Below are 17,869 nucleotides of genomic sequence, written 5' to 3' on the forward strand. Positions count from 1 at the left end.
ATTCTAAGGAATCAAAAAACCCCACAGAAAAAGATGTGTGTGCACCTGTGTTCTTAGCAGCACAATGTGTAACAGCCACAACCTGGAAGCAGCCCAGGTGTCCAACAACAGATGAGTGGCTGAGACAGCTGTGGTCTAGATACACAGTGGAATACTACTCAGCTGTGAGGAATGGTGACTTCACCTTCCTCACTTCATCTAGGATGGAGCTTGAAGGAATCATCTGAAATGAGAGCAGCCAGAAAGAGAAGGATGAATACAGAGTGATCTCACTCATGGCCTGAAGAAGAAAAAAAAAAAAGCAAGCTATGGGCTGATGGTTCCTGGCTGCTATTACTAAGTGCTGAGTAGGCTGCCCGTGACGCAGGCTGAGCGCAGGCTGAGCGCCACAGACATTGTAGTCTCTTCACGTCTGCCCCATGTCATTCTGCACCCCAAAAGCTGACACACATTTCTTGTAATAGACCGATTAAAATAAATATTCTTAATATTTTTGCTTAAATTGGCATTTTAGCTGATCCTGTGGGGTGGGGTGGGAAGGGCTGTCTTCTAGCAGTTTCACACACTTCTAGACAAAGAACATCTTTAAAATCAAATACTCAAAAGTTGTTTTAGAGATGAACTTGAATCTGATTCCTTGACTGGCCCCCAGCAAGCCTGGGCAGGGGAGGGTGGGTGGGGGGGTCCTTCCTGCCCCCCCAACAAGCTCCTCAGAAAAGTCGTACTGATGTTACAAAGCGCAAAGCAGTGATAGAGACAGTCAGTATAGAGGGCGTACAGAAACGTGGAAAAATCCCCCACTTCACTCAGCATTAAGGGAACGCAAATTAAGGGCGGGGAGACGGCATCGTGGTTCTGCTGAAGACGTCCATGCCTGAGGCTCCAAGGTCCCAGGTTCCATCCCCAGAACCACCATCAGCCAGAGCTGAGCCGTGCTCAGGTAAAAGAAACAAACAAAAGGAGCAAATTAAAACTGCCTTGCATCTCTACCTTTCTAGCTCACTCCGGAGAGCATGGCCTCCATCTGCAAACCAGGTTTTGGGGGGATGTGAAGAGAAAGGGGCTCTGCTCCACTGCCAGTGGGAGTGCAAACTGGGGCCACCCCTGTGGAGGGCAGCGTGGGGAGACCTCCACCAACAGGACTGAAAACACCTTGTGGGGCCACACGGCTGCTAGGCAGACACACGGTGTAGCGGGTACTTACCGCGCACGTCCCCGGGCAGCCTGGGGACTGGCACTGGCCCCGCAGTCGGTCTGGCACCAGGACGTCTTCCCAGCAGGAAGGACCCTGGGAGGAAACAGCAGAGCACAGGCTTAGTGACAGGTGCCGAGGCTGGCACACCTTTATCTAGGACTTACGGCTCACCACCTTCATGGATACACCTATGATGACATGTACACGACTTCAATGAGAGACAGACAGAGACACAGAGAGAGCCCAGAGCCCCAGAGCTCTGGCTGATGGTGACGCTGGGGATTGAACCCGGGACCTCAGGCCCTCGAGCAGGAGAGTCTGTAGCAGAACCCCTGTTACTATTACTACTATTACGACTACTATTAATACTAATATTATTATTCTCCCCAGAGCCCCGCTGAGCTCTGGCTGATGGTGACACTGGGGATTGAACCCGGGAACTCAGAGCCTCAGGCAGGAGAGTCTGTGGCAGAAGCACTGTGAGGCTCCCAGCCCCGCACTGACTTTCCAAGCATGGCCCCGATCCTGGAGTCCCCACAGCTGCAGGGCACTTTTCCGTGTACACCCTTGGCAGGGGATCAGTCCTCTGGGAGACCACCTGCCTGACTTCCCTGCCACAGACTCAATCCCCCCACACACACCGTGTGGGAGCACGCAGCACTGGGGGAAGCTCTGCTGTCTCTCCCTCTCTGTCTCTCTATCTGCATCTGAAATCACACCCAGGCTGACAAGCCCCGGCCCTCTCTGGCCCTCGGGTCTGAGCAGGCTCCTGTCCTGCAGAGCACCCGGCTCCTCAGGGAGTCTGGCTGGTTGGAACCCTGGGGACTGGTCAGGGGCCTGACCACTCACAGCCCAGCTCTAGCCCCAGCACCACATGAGAGGTTCCCAGGTACCAGGGGCAGCTCGGTGGAGTGGAGTCCCCCTCCCCCGCTTTCTCTCCCGATGAACGCAGCCCCAGGGGTGCTGACACCCAGTACAACGCAGCCCTGGGGTGCTGACACCCAGTACCCCGATGCTACAGCCCACAGATATGAAGGGAGCAGTGGCCTTGCTGATGGCCCAGTGGCAGCATGGTTCACAATGGCTCTGCGGTGTGTGTGTGTGTGTGTGTGAGTGTGCGTGCATGTGAGTGTGACTGTGTGTGTGTGTGTGATTGTGTGTGTGTGTGAGTGTGTGTGAGTGTGTGACTGTGTGAGTGTGTGTGAGTGTGTGTGTGTGAGAGTGTGTGTGTGACTGTGTGTGTGTGTGACTGTGTGTGTGACTGTGTGTGTGAGTGTGAGTGTGTGTGTGAGTGTGTGTGACTGTGAGTGTGTGTGACTGTGTGTGAGTGTGTGTGTGAGTGTGTATGAGTGTGTGTATGTGAGTGTGAGTGTGTGAGTGTGTGTGTGAGTGTGTGTGAGTATATGCGTGTGAGTGTGTGTATGTGTGTGTGTGTGAGTGTGTGAGTGTGTGCGTGAGTATGTGTGAGTGTGTTTGTGTGTGTGAGTGTGTGTGTGACTGTGTGAGTATGTGTGTGTGACTGTGTGTGAGTGTGTGACTGTGTGTGTGACTGTAAGTGTGTGACTGTGTGTGTGAGTGTGTGACTGTGTGTGTGTGAGTGTGTGACTGTGTGTGTGTGCACTGTGGTCTCAGTCTGGAAGGACCCAGCCGGCCCTTGCACAATACAGTGTGTGTGCTTAGCCAGATGCACCACCACCTGGTCCCTGGAGGAACTTATTACAGCAATTATTACAGGAACTGGGGCAGTGAAGGTGGTCTGCAGGTGTCTATCTTCCTCTCCTCTCTCGATTTCTCCCCTACTATGAGAGAGAGAGAGAGAGAGAGAGAGAGAGAGAGAGAGAGAGAATAACTGACTCAAATGACGGGAATATCTTCAGGAGACAGATTCCAAAGGTCTAAAGGGAGAGCAGGAGGATACAGTGGAAGTCCCACAAAAACAAACAAACAGCAGATGCTGGAGAGGCTACGGGGACAAAGGAGCCTCCTGCCCTGCTGGTGGGAATGTCAGTGGGTCCAGCCCCGTGGAGAGCAGACTGGAGTGGACGTGTCCTGTGACCCTGCAGTTCCTCTCCTGGGGATAGATCCTAAGGAACCCAACACCCCCATCCAGAAAGATCTGTGTGCACCTGTGTTCATAGCAGCACAATGTGTAACAGCCACAACCTGGAAGCAGCCCAGGTGTCCACCAACAGGTGAGTGGCCGAGCAAGTTGTGGTGCATTGGAATGCTACTCGGCTGTTAAAAATGGTGATGCCATCGCCTTTGATGCATAGTAGTTTGGGCTTGTGGCAGCCATGCCCGGTAACATAAGCCAAACGAGAATGATGGATGCCGGTGGTCTCCTCCGAGGTGGGGCTTCAAACGCAAGGACAGAAAGGGAAAGAGAAGTGAAACCTGGACTGTGTGGGCTGGGTTGCAGTGAAGCTAAGGACTCTGGGAAGGAGGGAGGTGAAGGGGGTGGAGAGGGCTTTGGGGTCCCAGCCAGTGCTGGTGGGTCGAGACCTGAGCGGCTCTTAGGTGGGGGAAGTGAAGACACAGAGCAAAGGGGATGCACCGGCAGATGGAGACGGGGCTCTGGTCTGGGTGTGCGGGACGAAGGCCATCAGGCTGGGCGCGAGGGCATGGGCTGCCGCGGGCTCCTGGGGCTTTGGCGGGGCCTTGCTAGGAAACGCATTTTGCACCGTGTGTGCTTAACCCGCGGTGCCACCGCCCTGCTCCCAGAAACGCATTTCGAAGAGGCAGGAAATTGAAAGTCTAAAACAATTATACTCCTGCAAAGCAAGGTTACCTCAAAAACAAAAGTATGACTTGAAAAGAATTAAACTGCATGGATTTATGATTTCAGAATCGATCCCCTTACGGTCCATTACTGGGGACATTTTTTTAATGTATGATTTATTCTTCTGGTATATTTCAATAATTTAGTTTAGTTTTTTTTTTTTTTTGCCTCCAGAGTTGTCTCTGGGGCTCTATGTCTGTACTACAAGTCCACTGCTCCTGTGGCCATTTTTTTGATAGGACAGAGAAATTGAGAGAGGAGAGGGAGACAGACAGACACCTGCAGATCTGCTTCACCACTTGTGAAGTGAGCCCCTGCAGGTGGGGAGCCGGGGGCTTGAACCAGGATCCTTGCGTGGGCCCTTGCGCTTGGTACTGTGTGCACTTAACCCGGTGCACCACCACCTGGTCCCTTCTTTTAATTTTTAAATTCTAAGACGTATTTTATTTATTTCACGGGGGGGGGGGGTCGGAGCACCCTCCATTACGTGTGGTGATGAGGAGAGTTGAACAGGGGGCTGGGCTGCAGGGCATACTCCACTAGGCAGACACTTCACTGGCTACATTTATTTTTCTTTTGCAGTCTTTGTGATTGGCAGGAAGGTAAGATTTATGTTGTCATCTCACATCGCCTAAGAGACAGTTGCCTGTGCTAGTTTTCCTTTTCAAATACTTCTGTTTATTTATTATTGGACAGAGACAGAGACATTGAGAGGATGGGGGAGACAGAGAGACAGAGAGATGCCTGCAGCCCTGCTCCACCTCCCGTGAAGCTCCCCCTGCGGGGGCACCCACTGGAGGACAGGAAGTCAGCACAGCATCCTTGACCCGTTCGGCTCCGATTCTGTGCACAGCTTGGGCGGGGCCTCCTAGGCCGCACCAGTGTCTCTGGGGCTCATCTGAAGGTTCGACCCAGGAAGCGTCTCACAGGCTGTTACCAGAACGCCTCCTTCGTGTCCAGAATCCCCGATGGGTCGACGCGTCTGCCGCCCCCTGGTAGAGATGTCCCCCAGTCACCTGCCACCTGGCGGCTTCCCCATCTCGACTCTGTTTTTATCAAGGTGGCAGGACGATACCCGCTGGGAGCTCTGGAAGCAGGGCCTTTTCTGGAGTGACGGAGAGGAGTCTCGCACAGCAAGACTGGGGGGTGCTGCAGACGTTTCGCTCCCCCGCTGCTCCACAGGGTCTTCTGGGAAGGGAACCCTTGGATCCACCACATTCTCAGGGAAGAAACCAACCCCAGCCTGGGATGGAGGAGCCCGGAAGGCACGTAGGGATTCCCGTTGTGTCCACGCCTGCCATGTCCACGTTGTGTGAAGAAGAGGCTCAGAGGGGACTTAGAGTCCACGCTGGTCACCACGTGCTCGGCCACATTTACTTTTAAGCTGAGCAAGCCTCCCGGTGCGTGGTGAATATCTGAAAGCTGCCCTGGAGTCACTCCTTTAAGCTTCTAAGAGGACAACTTCATTTTAGCCCCCAGGCACTATCCAAAAATAAATGCTGTTTGCAAGCAGGGACTGTGTCCCTATTTATTCTGGAAAGTTACATCTGAAGAGACTAAAATGTTGGTATGCTTTAAAAACCCCTTCTGTTTAATTAGTTTAATCCCCCCTGCTTAACACTATTCTATTTACATAACCACTTCATTCTATTTACATAACCGCTGTTAACAAGCACCACCTTCCCTCCAGGGCATCGGTGGTTTAGTGGTAGAATTCTCACCTGCTCCACCCCCTCTCCTTGTCATACCCTGATTTTCACCAGTCACTTTTCTCTCCACCCTCTCTGCGTCGCATCCTGTTCCCACCCTACTGGGCTAGTATATTTATAAGGACAAGATTGTTTGTAGCTTAGCTTAGCTTGGTATAGATTGCGCTGCGTCCTGCATGAATAAAGAGATACTGCGTACAGCTCGACCATGAGTCCCCGAGTCTCTGTTACCCGCCCGTGAAGCCAGCCCGTCGAAAACAACACTAAAACATTTCGTAGAAAAACAAACACACGTTTTTGCTTTTATCTTTTTTTTTTTTTTTTTGCTCTTATCTTTTCAGACTTGGATTAATTTCCTGTTCCATTTGAAAGCACATTCCACAGGCTTTTAACTCTAGAACGTTGCATGTGTATGTACCAGCCCGCCCGCGGCTTCTACTCATTTCAGAGCAAAACTAGAGTGATCATGGGTGAAGCATAACTGAAAATACTGCCCATGTTTTTAATTCTGATCTTGAGACTGTGACTTTAATGACCAAACCTTCATTTGAAAATTCTTTTCTGTGCACTGGAGGAAAATAAAAATGGGAGGGTTGATCCAGTCACCAGGAGAATCAAGTTCAGAACAAAAGTAACAGCAACGCCAGTCTCTGTGTTAGCACAGGGCTGGGTTTTTCATAAGCCAGCCTGGGATTCCCAGTTTAAGTGTGTCTATGTCACGCTTGGAAGTGCTGTGAAGTCAAGATTAAGGGCCTATGCTGAGAAGACTGCGGTTTCATGAAAGGTCTCCCACCTTCTATGCTGACCTCTTCCTTAGGAAAATATGGGTCTTCCTTTCTTCCTGACACTACAGGATATTGGGGACAGGAAGGCTCTGGTCTTCCTGGAAAAGGTAGTCCGAGCTGTTTCTTTTTTTAATGCTTGGTGGGGGAGAGAGCATAATGGTCATGCAAAGAGACTCAGGCCTGAGGCTCCAAAGTTCCAGGGTCAGTTTCCCACATAATCGTAAGGCAGAGCTGAGCCGTGCTCTGGAAGAGGAAAAAATGGAATCAAGAAACAGAGAAGACACACAAAGTCCTTCCAGGCACGCGGGGAGGGGTCCCTGGTGCACTTCTGGAAGGGCTGTGTGCTTAGGCCCCGGGAGTGAGAAGGAATCAGAGAATCAGACATGAGGGAAAGAGCGGATTCTGAGCACCAAATGCCCAGTCACAAGATGGCGCCCCTGGACCGCTTGTCTGCTGCGTCCTGAACACGACCCAGGGTTCCAGCCTGGCCCCACTTCACAGGAGGAGGCCTGGATGCTGTGGCATCTTTCTCCCCCTCCCTCTCTCTCTAATTCTGTTTTAAAAAGTCAGCTTGGAGTGATGAAACCCAGACAGGACAAAACTAGAGAAAAAAAGAACCAATTACAACCAGTCCTCAGACTGATTTCACAGATACATTCCCCCAAGATGTAGACCACTGATCAATAAAAAGCTGATGCTGTCTAATAGCCCACTAGCTTTTGAAATATTGATTTTATTCCTTTTATATGAGAGAGAAGTTAGATGGCCATCTGATACACGAGGCACTGGCATGGAACAAGGCCCGTCGGGCTGCAAGCCCCCCATGCCTGCGAGCCACGTGCCCAGCTGCGCAGACCGGACTGTCCCTGCACAGCCTCCACAGCTGCAGACGGGTCACCTCCTCTCACGCCCATCAGCGACTGAAGGCGTCACTAAGCCGGAAACACTCTTGATGCGCCTACCTACCGTCCTCTCTCCTGACGGATCTGACCTACCCAGCATCACGGCTTAGCCCAGGCTGGCCACCAGCAGCAGAACACTCACATGCGTGATGGTGTGACAGTCACAGACAGAGCTTCTAGAACCTCCCCTAGGGCCCAGAAGTTCCTCTGCTGGGTATTTATCCTAAGGAACCAAACATAACCATCCAAAAAGCTGTGTGTGCGCCTGTGTTCACAGCAGCACAATGTGTAACAGCCACAACCTGGCAGCAGCCCAGGTGTCCAACAACAGATGAGTGGCTGAGATAGCTGTGGTCTAGATACACAAGGGAATACCACTCAGCTGTGAAGAGTGATGAATTCACCTTCTTCACCTCATCTTGGATGAAGCTTGACAGAATCCTGTGAAGTGAGATCAGCCAGAAAGAGAAGGATGAGGATGGGATGACCACACACACACACACACACACACACACACACACACACACACACCTTCACACATCATGCTGAATACACTGTTAGAAATGTGCTTTTTTCTTCCCAGTATCCAGTTACCAGATGATTCTGACACAAGGCACCTTCAGTTCCATCCCGCCGTGTGGGACAGCCTTGCTGCGAGGGGCAGGATCGAAACGGCTGTGCTGTTTTTTGGCCCTGTTTCGCAGAATTTCAGCAATGCAGACAAAGGCTTCCAGACACAGGGATTCACTTTCACACAGGTTTCATTTTAGAGAACCATGCTTCGGGTCTCTTGAGTAAGAGGAAAGAGGGGCTTTGCCCCAGCTCTGGCAGGAGCGGGGAGCCCTCTCCCATTCCAGGCAGGAGCCACCCGGGCAAGACGGGTATCACCAAGCAAGACTCCCTGGCCTCTCAGCAGGCCTCCCAGGCTCATGGTCTCCCTGTACTGGCCCTGGCTACCACAGATGACAAGGGGTCTTTCAGCTTTCACAGAAGGCCTGGATGGCACCTTCGTCATCTGGACACTGTCACTTAGTCGATCGGTAAAAGTCTGTAGCTCATCGCGTGGTAGCACACAGAAGTCAACCACCCACCTCTTGCTCAGGAAAGGGGAAGGAGGGAAAGGCAGGGCTGAGGGTGTGGTGAACGCGATTCCCTGGCCATTTGATCCAATCCCACCAGAACCCGGAGATACAGGAGGGACAAAGGAAGGACATTTGGAAGTAGTAACAGGTGTAGGTGTGACTTAGAGAGGAAGAGAAGATGGGACCACAGACAAAATGGGCAACTGAGATGGAGAGACAGAGTCAAGGCCTCCTGTCAGTCCTTGGGGTCAGCAGCTCAGAATCCCTTCAAACCCACCACCTACTTTCTGTCCTTTTTATGTTTTTGTTTATTTACTATTACATAAAGACAGAGAAACTGAGAGGTGAGGAGGAGCTGGACAGGGAGGGAGGCAGAGAGACACCTGCAGCCCTGCTTCACTACTTGCAAAGCTTCCCCCTGCAGGTGGGGTCTGGGGACCTGAACCTGGGGCCTTGTGCTCTGTAGTGTGAGTGCACCGCCTGTCCCCCACCAACTTTCTCCCCTCTTCCAAGAACAGACATCGGCTCTGCACACAGGCGAGAAGCCCAGACGAGCTTGATAGTCAAGAGGGGAGAGCTGGTGTGAGAGCCCACGTCCGCCGAGCCCAGGGCCGCGCCTGACGGCGGTCACTCGAGACCAAGCTCAGGAGTCTGCTGTGGGCCTTTAGGCCGGCACCTCGGACGGGCTCGCCGTATGTGTATAGGATATCAGCTACGGACGCCGAGCTTCGGCTTCTGAAATCCATATTCTCTCCCCCGCAGTTCTGATCTCGTGACTTGGGGACATGTGCTCAGTGTGATCAAGAGGCCCCACTAGCTTGTGACGGCTGATTCCACTTCTGTCGGCCTGGACTCAGAAAGAGGTGTGTTTTCAGGGGCGGTTGAGACACTGCCCAGAAATCAGACGCACAGCACGTCTTCTCTCCTCCAAATTATGCTCTGGCTTAAGGAAATGTTTTCTCAAAGCGGGCTGTTTAATTTGCGCTAATTCCGATGACATCTGCCACCGCTTTGCCCAAGGCCGAGAGAAATGGTGATATTTTAATTGGAATTCAGTGTCACGTTTCCAGTCTCCATAAGGAGACTCCTTCCTGGAGGGCTTGGCAGGATCTCCGCTTCTGTGTCAGGCTAAGCAGGGGGCGGCATCTGGGGCGCTGAGGAGACACGCCGCGACCGCAAGGAGCTACGTGGGGGCTGGGCGGTGAAGCGCCCGGCAAAGCGGACATGGTGAGTACTAAGTGCAAGGACCCGCGCAAGGACCCTGGTTCAAGCCCCCGCTTCCTACCTGCAGGGGGAAGCGTCACAACTGGTGAAGCAGGTCTGCAGGCATCTCTCCCCCTCTACCTATCTCCCCGTCCTCTCTCAATTCCTCTCTGTCCTGCCCAACAACATGGAAAGAAATGGCCACCAGGAGCAGCGGATTCAGAGCCCCAGTGGTAATCCTGGAGGCAAAACAAAAAATGAAACAGTTCACATATCACCAAGTGCAAGGACCTGGGTTCGAGCCGGGGGGAGGGGGGCGGGGGGGGGTTCACAAGCTGTGAGGCAGGTCTGCAGGTATCTATTTTCTCCTCTCCCTCTCCATCTCCTCATTTCTGTCAATTTCTCTCTATCCTGTTGAAGAAAATGGAAGCCCGGCCACCAGGGGCAGTGCATTCCCAGTGCGGCACCAAGCACCAAGCCCCAGCGAGACTCCTGGAGGGAAAGGAAATCAGCCGTGTGCCTCCCCCTCACCTGCCAAGGGCCTCCAGGATTTTACCACCAAGGCTTCCTGGAACTTCGAACCTGGGAGATTCTTTTTTTTCTTTTTTCTGGTCCATGTTTTCTCCTTTTTCTTTATAAAGTTAATTAATGAATTATTAGATAGAGACAGAGCAAAATTGAGAGGGGAGAGGGAGAAAGACAAGAGAGGGAACGTGACAGAGACACCTGCAGCCCTGCTTCCCCAGTCGTGAAGCTGCAGGTGGGGGTGAGGGGCTTGAAGCTGGGTCCCTGAGCACTGTGATGTGTGCACTCAACCAGGTGTGCCACCACTGGGCCTTGTTTCGCCCCCTCTTTTCCGACGTACAGTGTGTGGACAGAATGTGAGCCGGTGCAGCCCTGCGCCACAGCCTGTGAAGCTGCTTCCCCTGGACAGGCAGGGCTCCCCCGGCAGTGGTGGGCTTTGTGGCCCCAGGGCGCTGGGGGCAGGAGGGGCCTCCCCAGACCGGACACATCTGCAGGCCGGTCCCAGCTGTCGGAAGTAGCTCACTTTGTTTTCCGTTTGTGGGACTGATGGCAGCTTCCCTGGCCGTCTCCACCGTCTCTGCCACGGCCTCTTTAGGACCCACGCATCCTAAAGTTCTTCTGCCGGGCATCTCCTGGCAGCTACAGCCTTCCAACACCCTTCCTGCGTCCACCCGGGCTGGCGGAGGCCTCGACACTCTTCTCTGTGACATGAAGACTTGGGTGAAGGCTGCGCGTGTTGACTCGCACCTGCGTGCCCGGGGAGGCACAGCCCTGAAACCAAACAACTCTGCAAAGCTCCCTTCAGGCACTGATCCTTTTTTAAGTCTGCAGCACAGAAGTTCCTGGATTCAAAACCCCTCACCTCCTTGGGCAAGCGAGTTCCTCTTAGCTCAGTGTCTCCCGGTCTGACGCGGGTTATCAGAAAGGTCAGGGAACACGTTTTGCATAGAAAAATAAGCCTTGTGGCCGGGTGGTGGTGCACCTGGTCGGGCACACGTGGTACAGTGTGCAAGGACTGGGTTTGAGTCCCTGGGCCCCACCTGCAGGGGGAAAGCTTTGCGAGTGGTGAAACAGGGCTGCTGGTGTCTCTCTCTCTCTCTCCCTCCCCTCTCATTTTCTCTCTGTCAGTATCCATAGATGAAGGGACCATTTTAAAAACTCTTGGCCAGAGTCTATGCTACTAGAACGACAGCCGATTTTCTATACGACAGTAAAGTTTTCACTGTCCAAATGTGGGTGCTGATTTGTTTCTCTTGGGTGATGTGTATCGTGCCCTGTAGCTGAACGTCAGACAGCTCCCCTCAGAGACCCGTCTTGTCCTTAAGGAATAAGAACGGCCCATGACCCGCTTCTCGGTGGACGTAATGAGGCCTGGAGGCTTTTGAAGGCCACACAGTGTTGCTGTTGTCTTTTTGCCTCAGGACCTGCTCGCACGCCACGTTAAAGGAGTCCCACAGACGCGACTAAAAGCACCTGCAGCAGAGAACAGTGATCTGTGCAGTGCTGTCAGCTTCGAAACAGAAGCTGGGCCCTGTCCTGCGGAGCCACTCTGAGACGGGCTGCCGTCTGTCTGTCCAGGAGGAGTGAGGCGGCCCTCTCTCAAACCAGGAGCTGAGGTGATAAGTGAAGGGCTCCTGGCCCTCTAGGGATAACAGAGACGCTGAATCTGAGGGCCGCACGCTGCCTCATACGGGCCGAGCCTATCGAGGGCATGGTACTTCTGTGGCAGGAGACACCAGAGAGACCGCTGAGACAGCTCAGCGGACAGAGTGCAGGACTGGATGCCCAAGGCTCCTAGATCCATTCCCAGGTGCCAGATCAAGACTGGGGCTCTGGCCTCTCTCTTTCATTCACTCATTCACTTACTTATCTGATAAGGACAGTGAGAAGCTGAGAGGGATGAGTGACAGAAGGAGACAGATAGACACCTGCAGACCTGTTCCAGGGCTGGTGAAGCTGCCCCCCGCAGGGGCGTGGGAAGGGGTGCACTCAGCCAGGTGCGCCCCGTCTGATCCTTTGCTTCTCTCTCTCTCTCTCCTATGAACAGACTTTTGGGGAGAAGTGTGCCTAATGGCTGGTCCATAGTTCTGCTGCTGAGCACACCATGTGCTGTGTTAGTCACCTGGAAGCCAGGCCAGCGCATTTCTCACATCCTGCCTAGGACCCATCCCCGTGATGCTGGAAGGTGGTGGCGTGCTGTGTGGAGGGCTGGGATGCCCAGGGTCCAGGCTGTGGGAGGTGCGGACCCCAAGGAGGGGACCGTCCCCAGGGCTGGTGGCAGCAGATGGCGGTTCAGCTCAGGGCTCCGGGAGGCATCCGGAGGACCAGAGCTCTGTTGTAGGCCTCCTCGTGCCGAGTGCCTTGGCTCCCAAGGAGAGAACTTACATGGTGACCCCAGGTCCTGACAGCATGAGTCTCGGCTCCCGACCCAGTGCTCAGCCAGGCCTGGGGTCACCGAGCCATTGAGGTGTCGGGTCTGTGGTTCACACTGAAGCCATACCAGCAGAACGGGCATCCATCACTCACTGTGCCATGCCACTGAGGGGGGCAGTAGGCACGCGGAGGCAGGTGGCACACTTTTTAAGAGGTCGAGGGAGGTTTAATTATCAGCTGGGATGAGGTGGGACAGTCAGCCAGCAGCAGCATAGAAAGATGCACCCGGGACAGACAGTCCAGACAGTGTGAGAACAGTGCCCAGAGGGGCCGGGTGGTGGTGCACCTGGCACAGTACACACACGCTGCCATGCACAAGGACTTGGGTTCAAGGCCCTGGGCCCTCCTGCAGGGGGGAGGCTGCACAGGAGGTGGAGCAGGGCTGCAGGTGTCTCTCTCTCTCACGTCCTTCTCAACTACTCTCTCTCAGTGCATAGATAAGTAAACAAGGCCAGGCAGAGGCAGGCCTGGCCCAGCAAATGTTACAGCCCACAGGAACCCGGGTTCAAGCCTGCAGTCCCCACCTGCAGGGGGGACTCTTCACAAGCGGTGAGGCACTGCTGCACGTGACTGTCTCCCTCTTCCCTCACAATTTCCCTGTCTGCCTAATGGACCAGTAGATATGAAATAATAAATGGATGTGCTGTTTTTGAAAAGCAGAGCGTCCAGAGTCCGTTTCTTCCCTCCAGGCTGCTCTGACACTGCCTGCGGGAGTCTACCCTTCCTGGGGGCCAGTTCCCACTTGATTTTCTTCTCATAGAGGCTGAGTGACCAGGAGGGGGACGGAGAGGGGAGAAAGAGAGGAAACAGACACCCGTGTAACTGCTCCAACGTTCACGAGACAGCCCCCTGCAAGTGGAGACCAGGGCTTGAACCTGGGTCCGCATGCCTGAGAACTTGTGTGCCCTGCCAGGGCGGCCACCCCTGGGCCAGCCAGTTTTTCTAGACAAGGCCCTGTCGTCACACAGACATGAGCACAGGCGTGCTGGTCTCTGCCCACACCCTCCCCTCACCTGGCGCTGGGGGTCGAGAGACAGGAGTAGGGAGATGGGTGTCTCAGGAGACACATTCAAATGCGACCCAGAAACGGTGCCTTGTGGGGCTGGGAGCGGGGGTGGCGCGCCTGGTTGAGTGCTCACATTACAGGGCACGAGGACCCGGGTTCAAGCCCCCACCCCTGCCTGCAGGGGGAAAGCTTCACGGGAGGTGGAGCAGGGCTGCAGGTGTCTCTCTGTCTCTCCATGTCCCCCTTCCCTCTCAGTTTCTGTCTCTATTCAGAATAAATCAGCTAAAACAAAACAAGAAATGTCTCTTTAAAATGAAAAGGTGCCTTGGAAGCCCACAAGTGGAGGGGTGTGGGGGGCAGGGACAGAACGGAGCTGGCGGCCATCCCGGCTGGGCAGTCCTCCCGGCCTCCGCGACTCTGCCACTGAGACGGAGTTGGGGAAGGAGGACACAGGCCCCTGAGGTAACGAGGACGCTGCCCGCTGCCCACAGGACACGCCCTCTGGCCCCATGGCTACTCACAGCCCTGCAGCAGCCGGGCCCCGTCGGGGACACACGCATGGGACCGACCACATGCATCTCGCTCCTCCTACGGCCTGCGCCCTCAGCTCAGACGCAGGAAGTCGAGCCAGAGAGAGACACGTCACCACGGAGTCAGCCCATAAAGATGCCGGGCGCACCACGGGGCTCAGGCAGCAGGCTGGCTCCGCGTCTGCTTCCGACGGGTAAGTCCTGGAAGTAAGCAGTGTGGGGGCCTCTCGCCGCTTGGGCAGGGGAGTGCGCGCCTTACGTGGACTCCCAACCTGGAACGATCCATCGGGGGTCCCGGGGTAGCTCACCCAGTAGCGAGCACTTGACCTTGCGTGAGGACCTGGGTTCAAGACCCTGGCACCACACAGAGAAGCTGCCAGAGCAGGGGGGTGGTGCTGAGGCCTCTCTCCTTTCTCTGTCTCTCTCCCCCTCTGGATCTCATCCTCTGTCAAGGAAAAGAAGGTAGAGTCGGGGCTGGGTGGTGGCACACCTGGTTGAGCGCATGTTACAGTGTGCTAGGGCCCAGGTTCAAGCCCCGGTCTCCACCTGCAGGGGGGAAGCTGGGCTTCAGGCACCCTCCCTCTCAATTTCTGGCTGCCTCTATCCAATTAATAAAGATTTGAAAATAAATAAAAAATACAAGAAGTTAGAGTCCAGGGGCTGGGCAGTGATGCACCCAGTTAAGAGCACATAGTACTAAAAACAAGGAACCACCCAAGGATCCAGGTTCGAGCCCCCGGCTCCCCACCTTCAGGGGGTCACTTCACAGGCGGTGAAGCAGGTCTGCAGGTGTCTATGTTTCTCTTCCCCTCTCTGTCTCCCCCTCCTCTCTCCATTTCTCTCTGTCCTGCCCAATAAAATGGAAAGAATGGCCTCCAGGAGCAGTGGATTCACAGTGCCGGCACTGAGCCCCTAGAGGGAAAGGGGGAGAGAGAGAGAGAGAGAGAGAGAGAGAGAGAGAGAAGAAGAAGAAGAAGAAGAAGAAGAAGAAGAAGAAGAAGAAGAAGAGAAAGAGAAGAGAAGAGAAGAGAAGAGAAGAGAAGAGAAGAGAAGAAGAAGAGAAGAAGAAGAGAGAGAAAGAGAGAAGTCAGATCCACCGGGGGCAGTGAGGTCATGCAGGTACAAGGTCCTTGTGGCAAAATACAGGAGCACAAAGGAAAGAGAAGCAAGTCGTGGCGCTGGAAGAGGCCTTCCTGGGGCCCCGCTTGTAACTCGGTGGGGAGCTGTAGTAAGAGGCTGGCTGGCCGGCGGGGCCAGGCCGAGGCTGCATTCAGCGCCTCCCGCTGCCCACCCCAGTCTGAGTCTTTCTGGGGTGAGTATTTCACCGATATTTCTGAAGTGCTTTGGATCTCAGAACTGAGAGGTTTTCCTGCACTGCAGGCACTTGTGAGAAAAAGGGAAACAGGAGCATTAGAGATCCTAAACGTGCAGTCCCGGGGGTCGGGCGGGCGGTAGCGCGGCGGGTTAAGCGCAGGTGGCGCAAAGCGCAGGGACCGGCGTAAGGATCCTGGTTCGAGCCCCGGCTCCCCACCTGCAGGGGAGTCGCTTCACAGGCGATGAAGCAGGGCTGCAGGTGTCTGTCTTTCTCTCCCCCTGTCTGTCTTCCCCTCCTCTCTCCATTTCTCTCTGTCCTATCCAACAACAAACATCATCAACAATGGCAATAATAGTGACCACGGTGAGGCTACAACAACAAGGACAACAAAAGGGGGGAAAATGGCCTCCAGGAGCAGTGGATTCATGGTGCAGGCACCGAGCCCAGCAATAACCCTGGAGGGAAAAAAAAGTGCAGTCCTCCACAGGACCCTCCAGCCTTCGCCCCTAGTGAGGTCAGGCACCTTCTGCCAGGGTCTCCTCAGGGCCCAGAGATTTCCCCAGTGACGCCTTCTGCTCTCCTCAGAACACTGGTTGTGAAACAAGACGCAGTTAAAAGAGACATTCTCGATGGACGCGCGGAGCCTCTGCTTTTCAGAAAGGTCCCAGGGTCACCATCACCCTGCCTGAGGTGACCCGTGGCCTGCAGTCCACATGCGGCCTGGGGAGGCACTGAGCTGACCCCTGCCCACCACATGTGCTCAGCCATTTGAAATCAGAGCAGTCTGGGAAGTGTGTGCGCGTGCACGTGTGTGAGAGAGAAAGAGAGAGAGACAGAGAGACGGCATGTGCATGTGCGTTGTAGGAGAAGTCATGACATATTTTCCTGTGTTTTTCTATGTAAACTGTGCCATGCCTTTCCTGACAACTCAGGAAATATAATATACTCAGACCATCTTTTCTCAGAGTAGAGGGAGCTACACTCACACTCACACACTCACGTGTTCCCAGGCTCCTCTGCACTAGTGGAATGGAGTGGAGAGGAGAGGAGAGGGGAGGGGAGGAGACGGGAGTGGAGGGCAGTGGAGAGGAGAGGGGGAGGAGGGGAGAATGGAGGGGAGTAGAGGGGAGTGGAGGAGGGGAGGGGAGAGGAGAGAAGAGAGGAGGGGGTAGGAGAGGATGGGAGAGGAGGGGAGAAGGCTGGGCAGAGTTATTAGCTGTTGCCATGGCAGCCATGTCAGCACCACAAAACACAGCCTTTAAAAATGTGCTGTGGCTTTTGTGCTATATTTATCGCCAGAGAAAGCCAGTGGTGTTGGGGATTAAGGCTAAATATCTGGACAAAGATTAGCATCTCAGGAAGCGCTGAGCTCTTGAGCAGCAGCAGGCCCAGGAGGGTGGGCACAGTGGCTCTGCCCCTCAAGGCTGCACCGTCTGCACTGGTGGCGCCAGGCGCATCTCCCCAGGGAGAAGGTGACACCCGGGGGAGCAGGGGCCTCTCCTGTCTACATGGCGGGCGGGGCTGTGCTAAGGAGAAGGGGTCAGGCTGCCTGAGTGGAGGCTGAGATGGATGTGTGGAAAGCGAGGGGGGCGCCTGCGTCCAGAGACAGCCAGGGACTCTCCCCACCACACACGGGGGCATAAGGTGTGGAGAGACCCATAAAGAGTAGGGGCCAGGGCTGATGCAGCTGGTGAAGGGCTCACATAGCCGTGCACAAGGACCCAGGTTCAAGTCCCTGGTCCTCACCTGCAGGGGGAAAGCTTCACGAGTGGCAAAGCAGGGCTGCAGGGGTCTCTGTCTCTCTCCTCTATCTTCTCTCCTCTCAATTTCTGACAGTCTCTATCTAATAAATAAATAAAGACTAGAAAAAAATTTTAAAATAAAAAAAGAGTAAGACAACAATGAGATACCACTTCACTCCTGTGAGAATGTCTCACATCAGAAAAGGTAACAGCAGCAAATGCTAGAGAGGGTGTGGGGTCAAAGGAACCCTCCTGCACTGCTGGTGGGAATGTCAATGGGTCCAACCTCTGTGGAGAACAGTCTGGAGACTCTCAGAAGGCTAGAAATGGACCTGCCCTGTGACCCTGCAATTCCTCTCCTGGGGATAGATCCTAAGGAACCCAACACACCCATCCAAAAAGATCTGTGTACACATATGTTCTTGGCAGCACAATGTGTAATAGCCAAAACCTGGAAGCAACCCAGGTGTCCAACAACAGATGAGTGGCTGAGCAAGTTGTGGTCTAGATACACAATGGAATACTACTCAGCTGTTAAAAATGGTGACTTCACTGTTTTCAGCCGATCTTGGATGGACCTTGAAAAATTCATGTGAAGTGAAATAAGTCAGAAACAGAAGGATGAAAATGGGATTCTCTCACTCTCAGGCAGAAGTTGAAAAA

At 54.1% G+C, this 17,869-nt stretch overlaps 1 protein-coding gene across 4 annotated transcripts in view; it reads right to left on the bottom strand.

The window, feature by feature from the left end:
• PRKN (parkin RBR E3 ubiquitin protein ligase) overlaps positions 1-17,869 on the bottom strand; it is a 362,091-nt gene that overhangs the window by 92,402 nt on the left and 251,820 nt on the right. For 3 of the 4 annotated variants that reach the window (XM_060205131.1, XM_060205130.1, XM_060205133.1), the window contains one exon: positions 1,205-1,288. The exons of the other annotated variant lie outside the window; for it this stretch is intronic. In XM_060205131.1, coding sequence (XP_060061114.1) covers positions 1,205-1,288 — 84 coding nt within the window. The remainder of the gene's footprint in view (positions 1-1,204; positions 1,289-17,869) is intronic. 4 annotated transcript variants of the gene reach the window in all.

This window comes from Erinaceus europaeus, chromosome 13 (genome assembly GCF_950295315.1).
Source record: "Erinaceus europaeus chromosome 13, mEriEur2.1, whole genome shotgun sequence".
Taxonomy (NCBI): Eukaryota; Metazoa; Chordata; class Mammalia; order Eulipotyphla; family Erinaceidae; genus Erinaceus; species Erinaceus europaeus.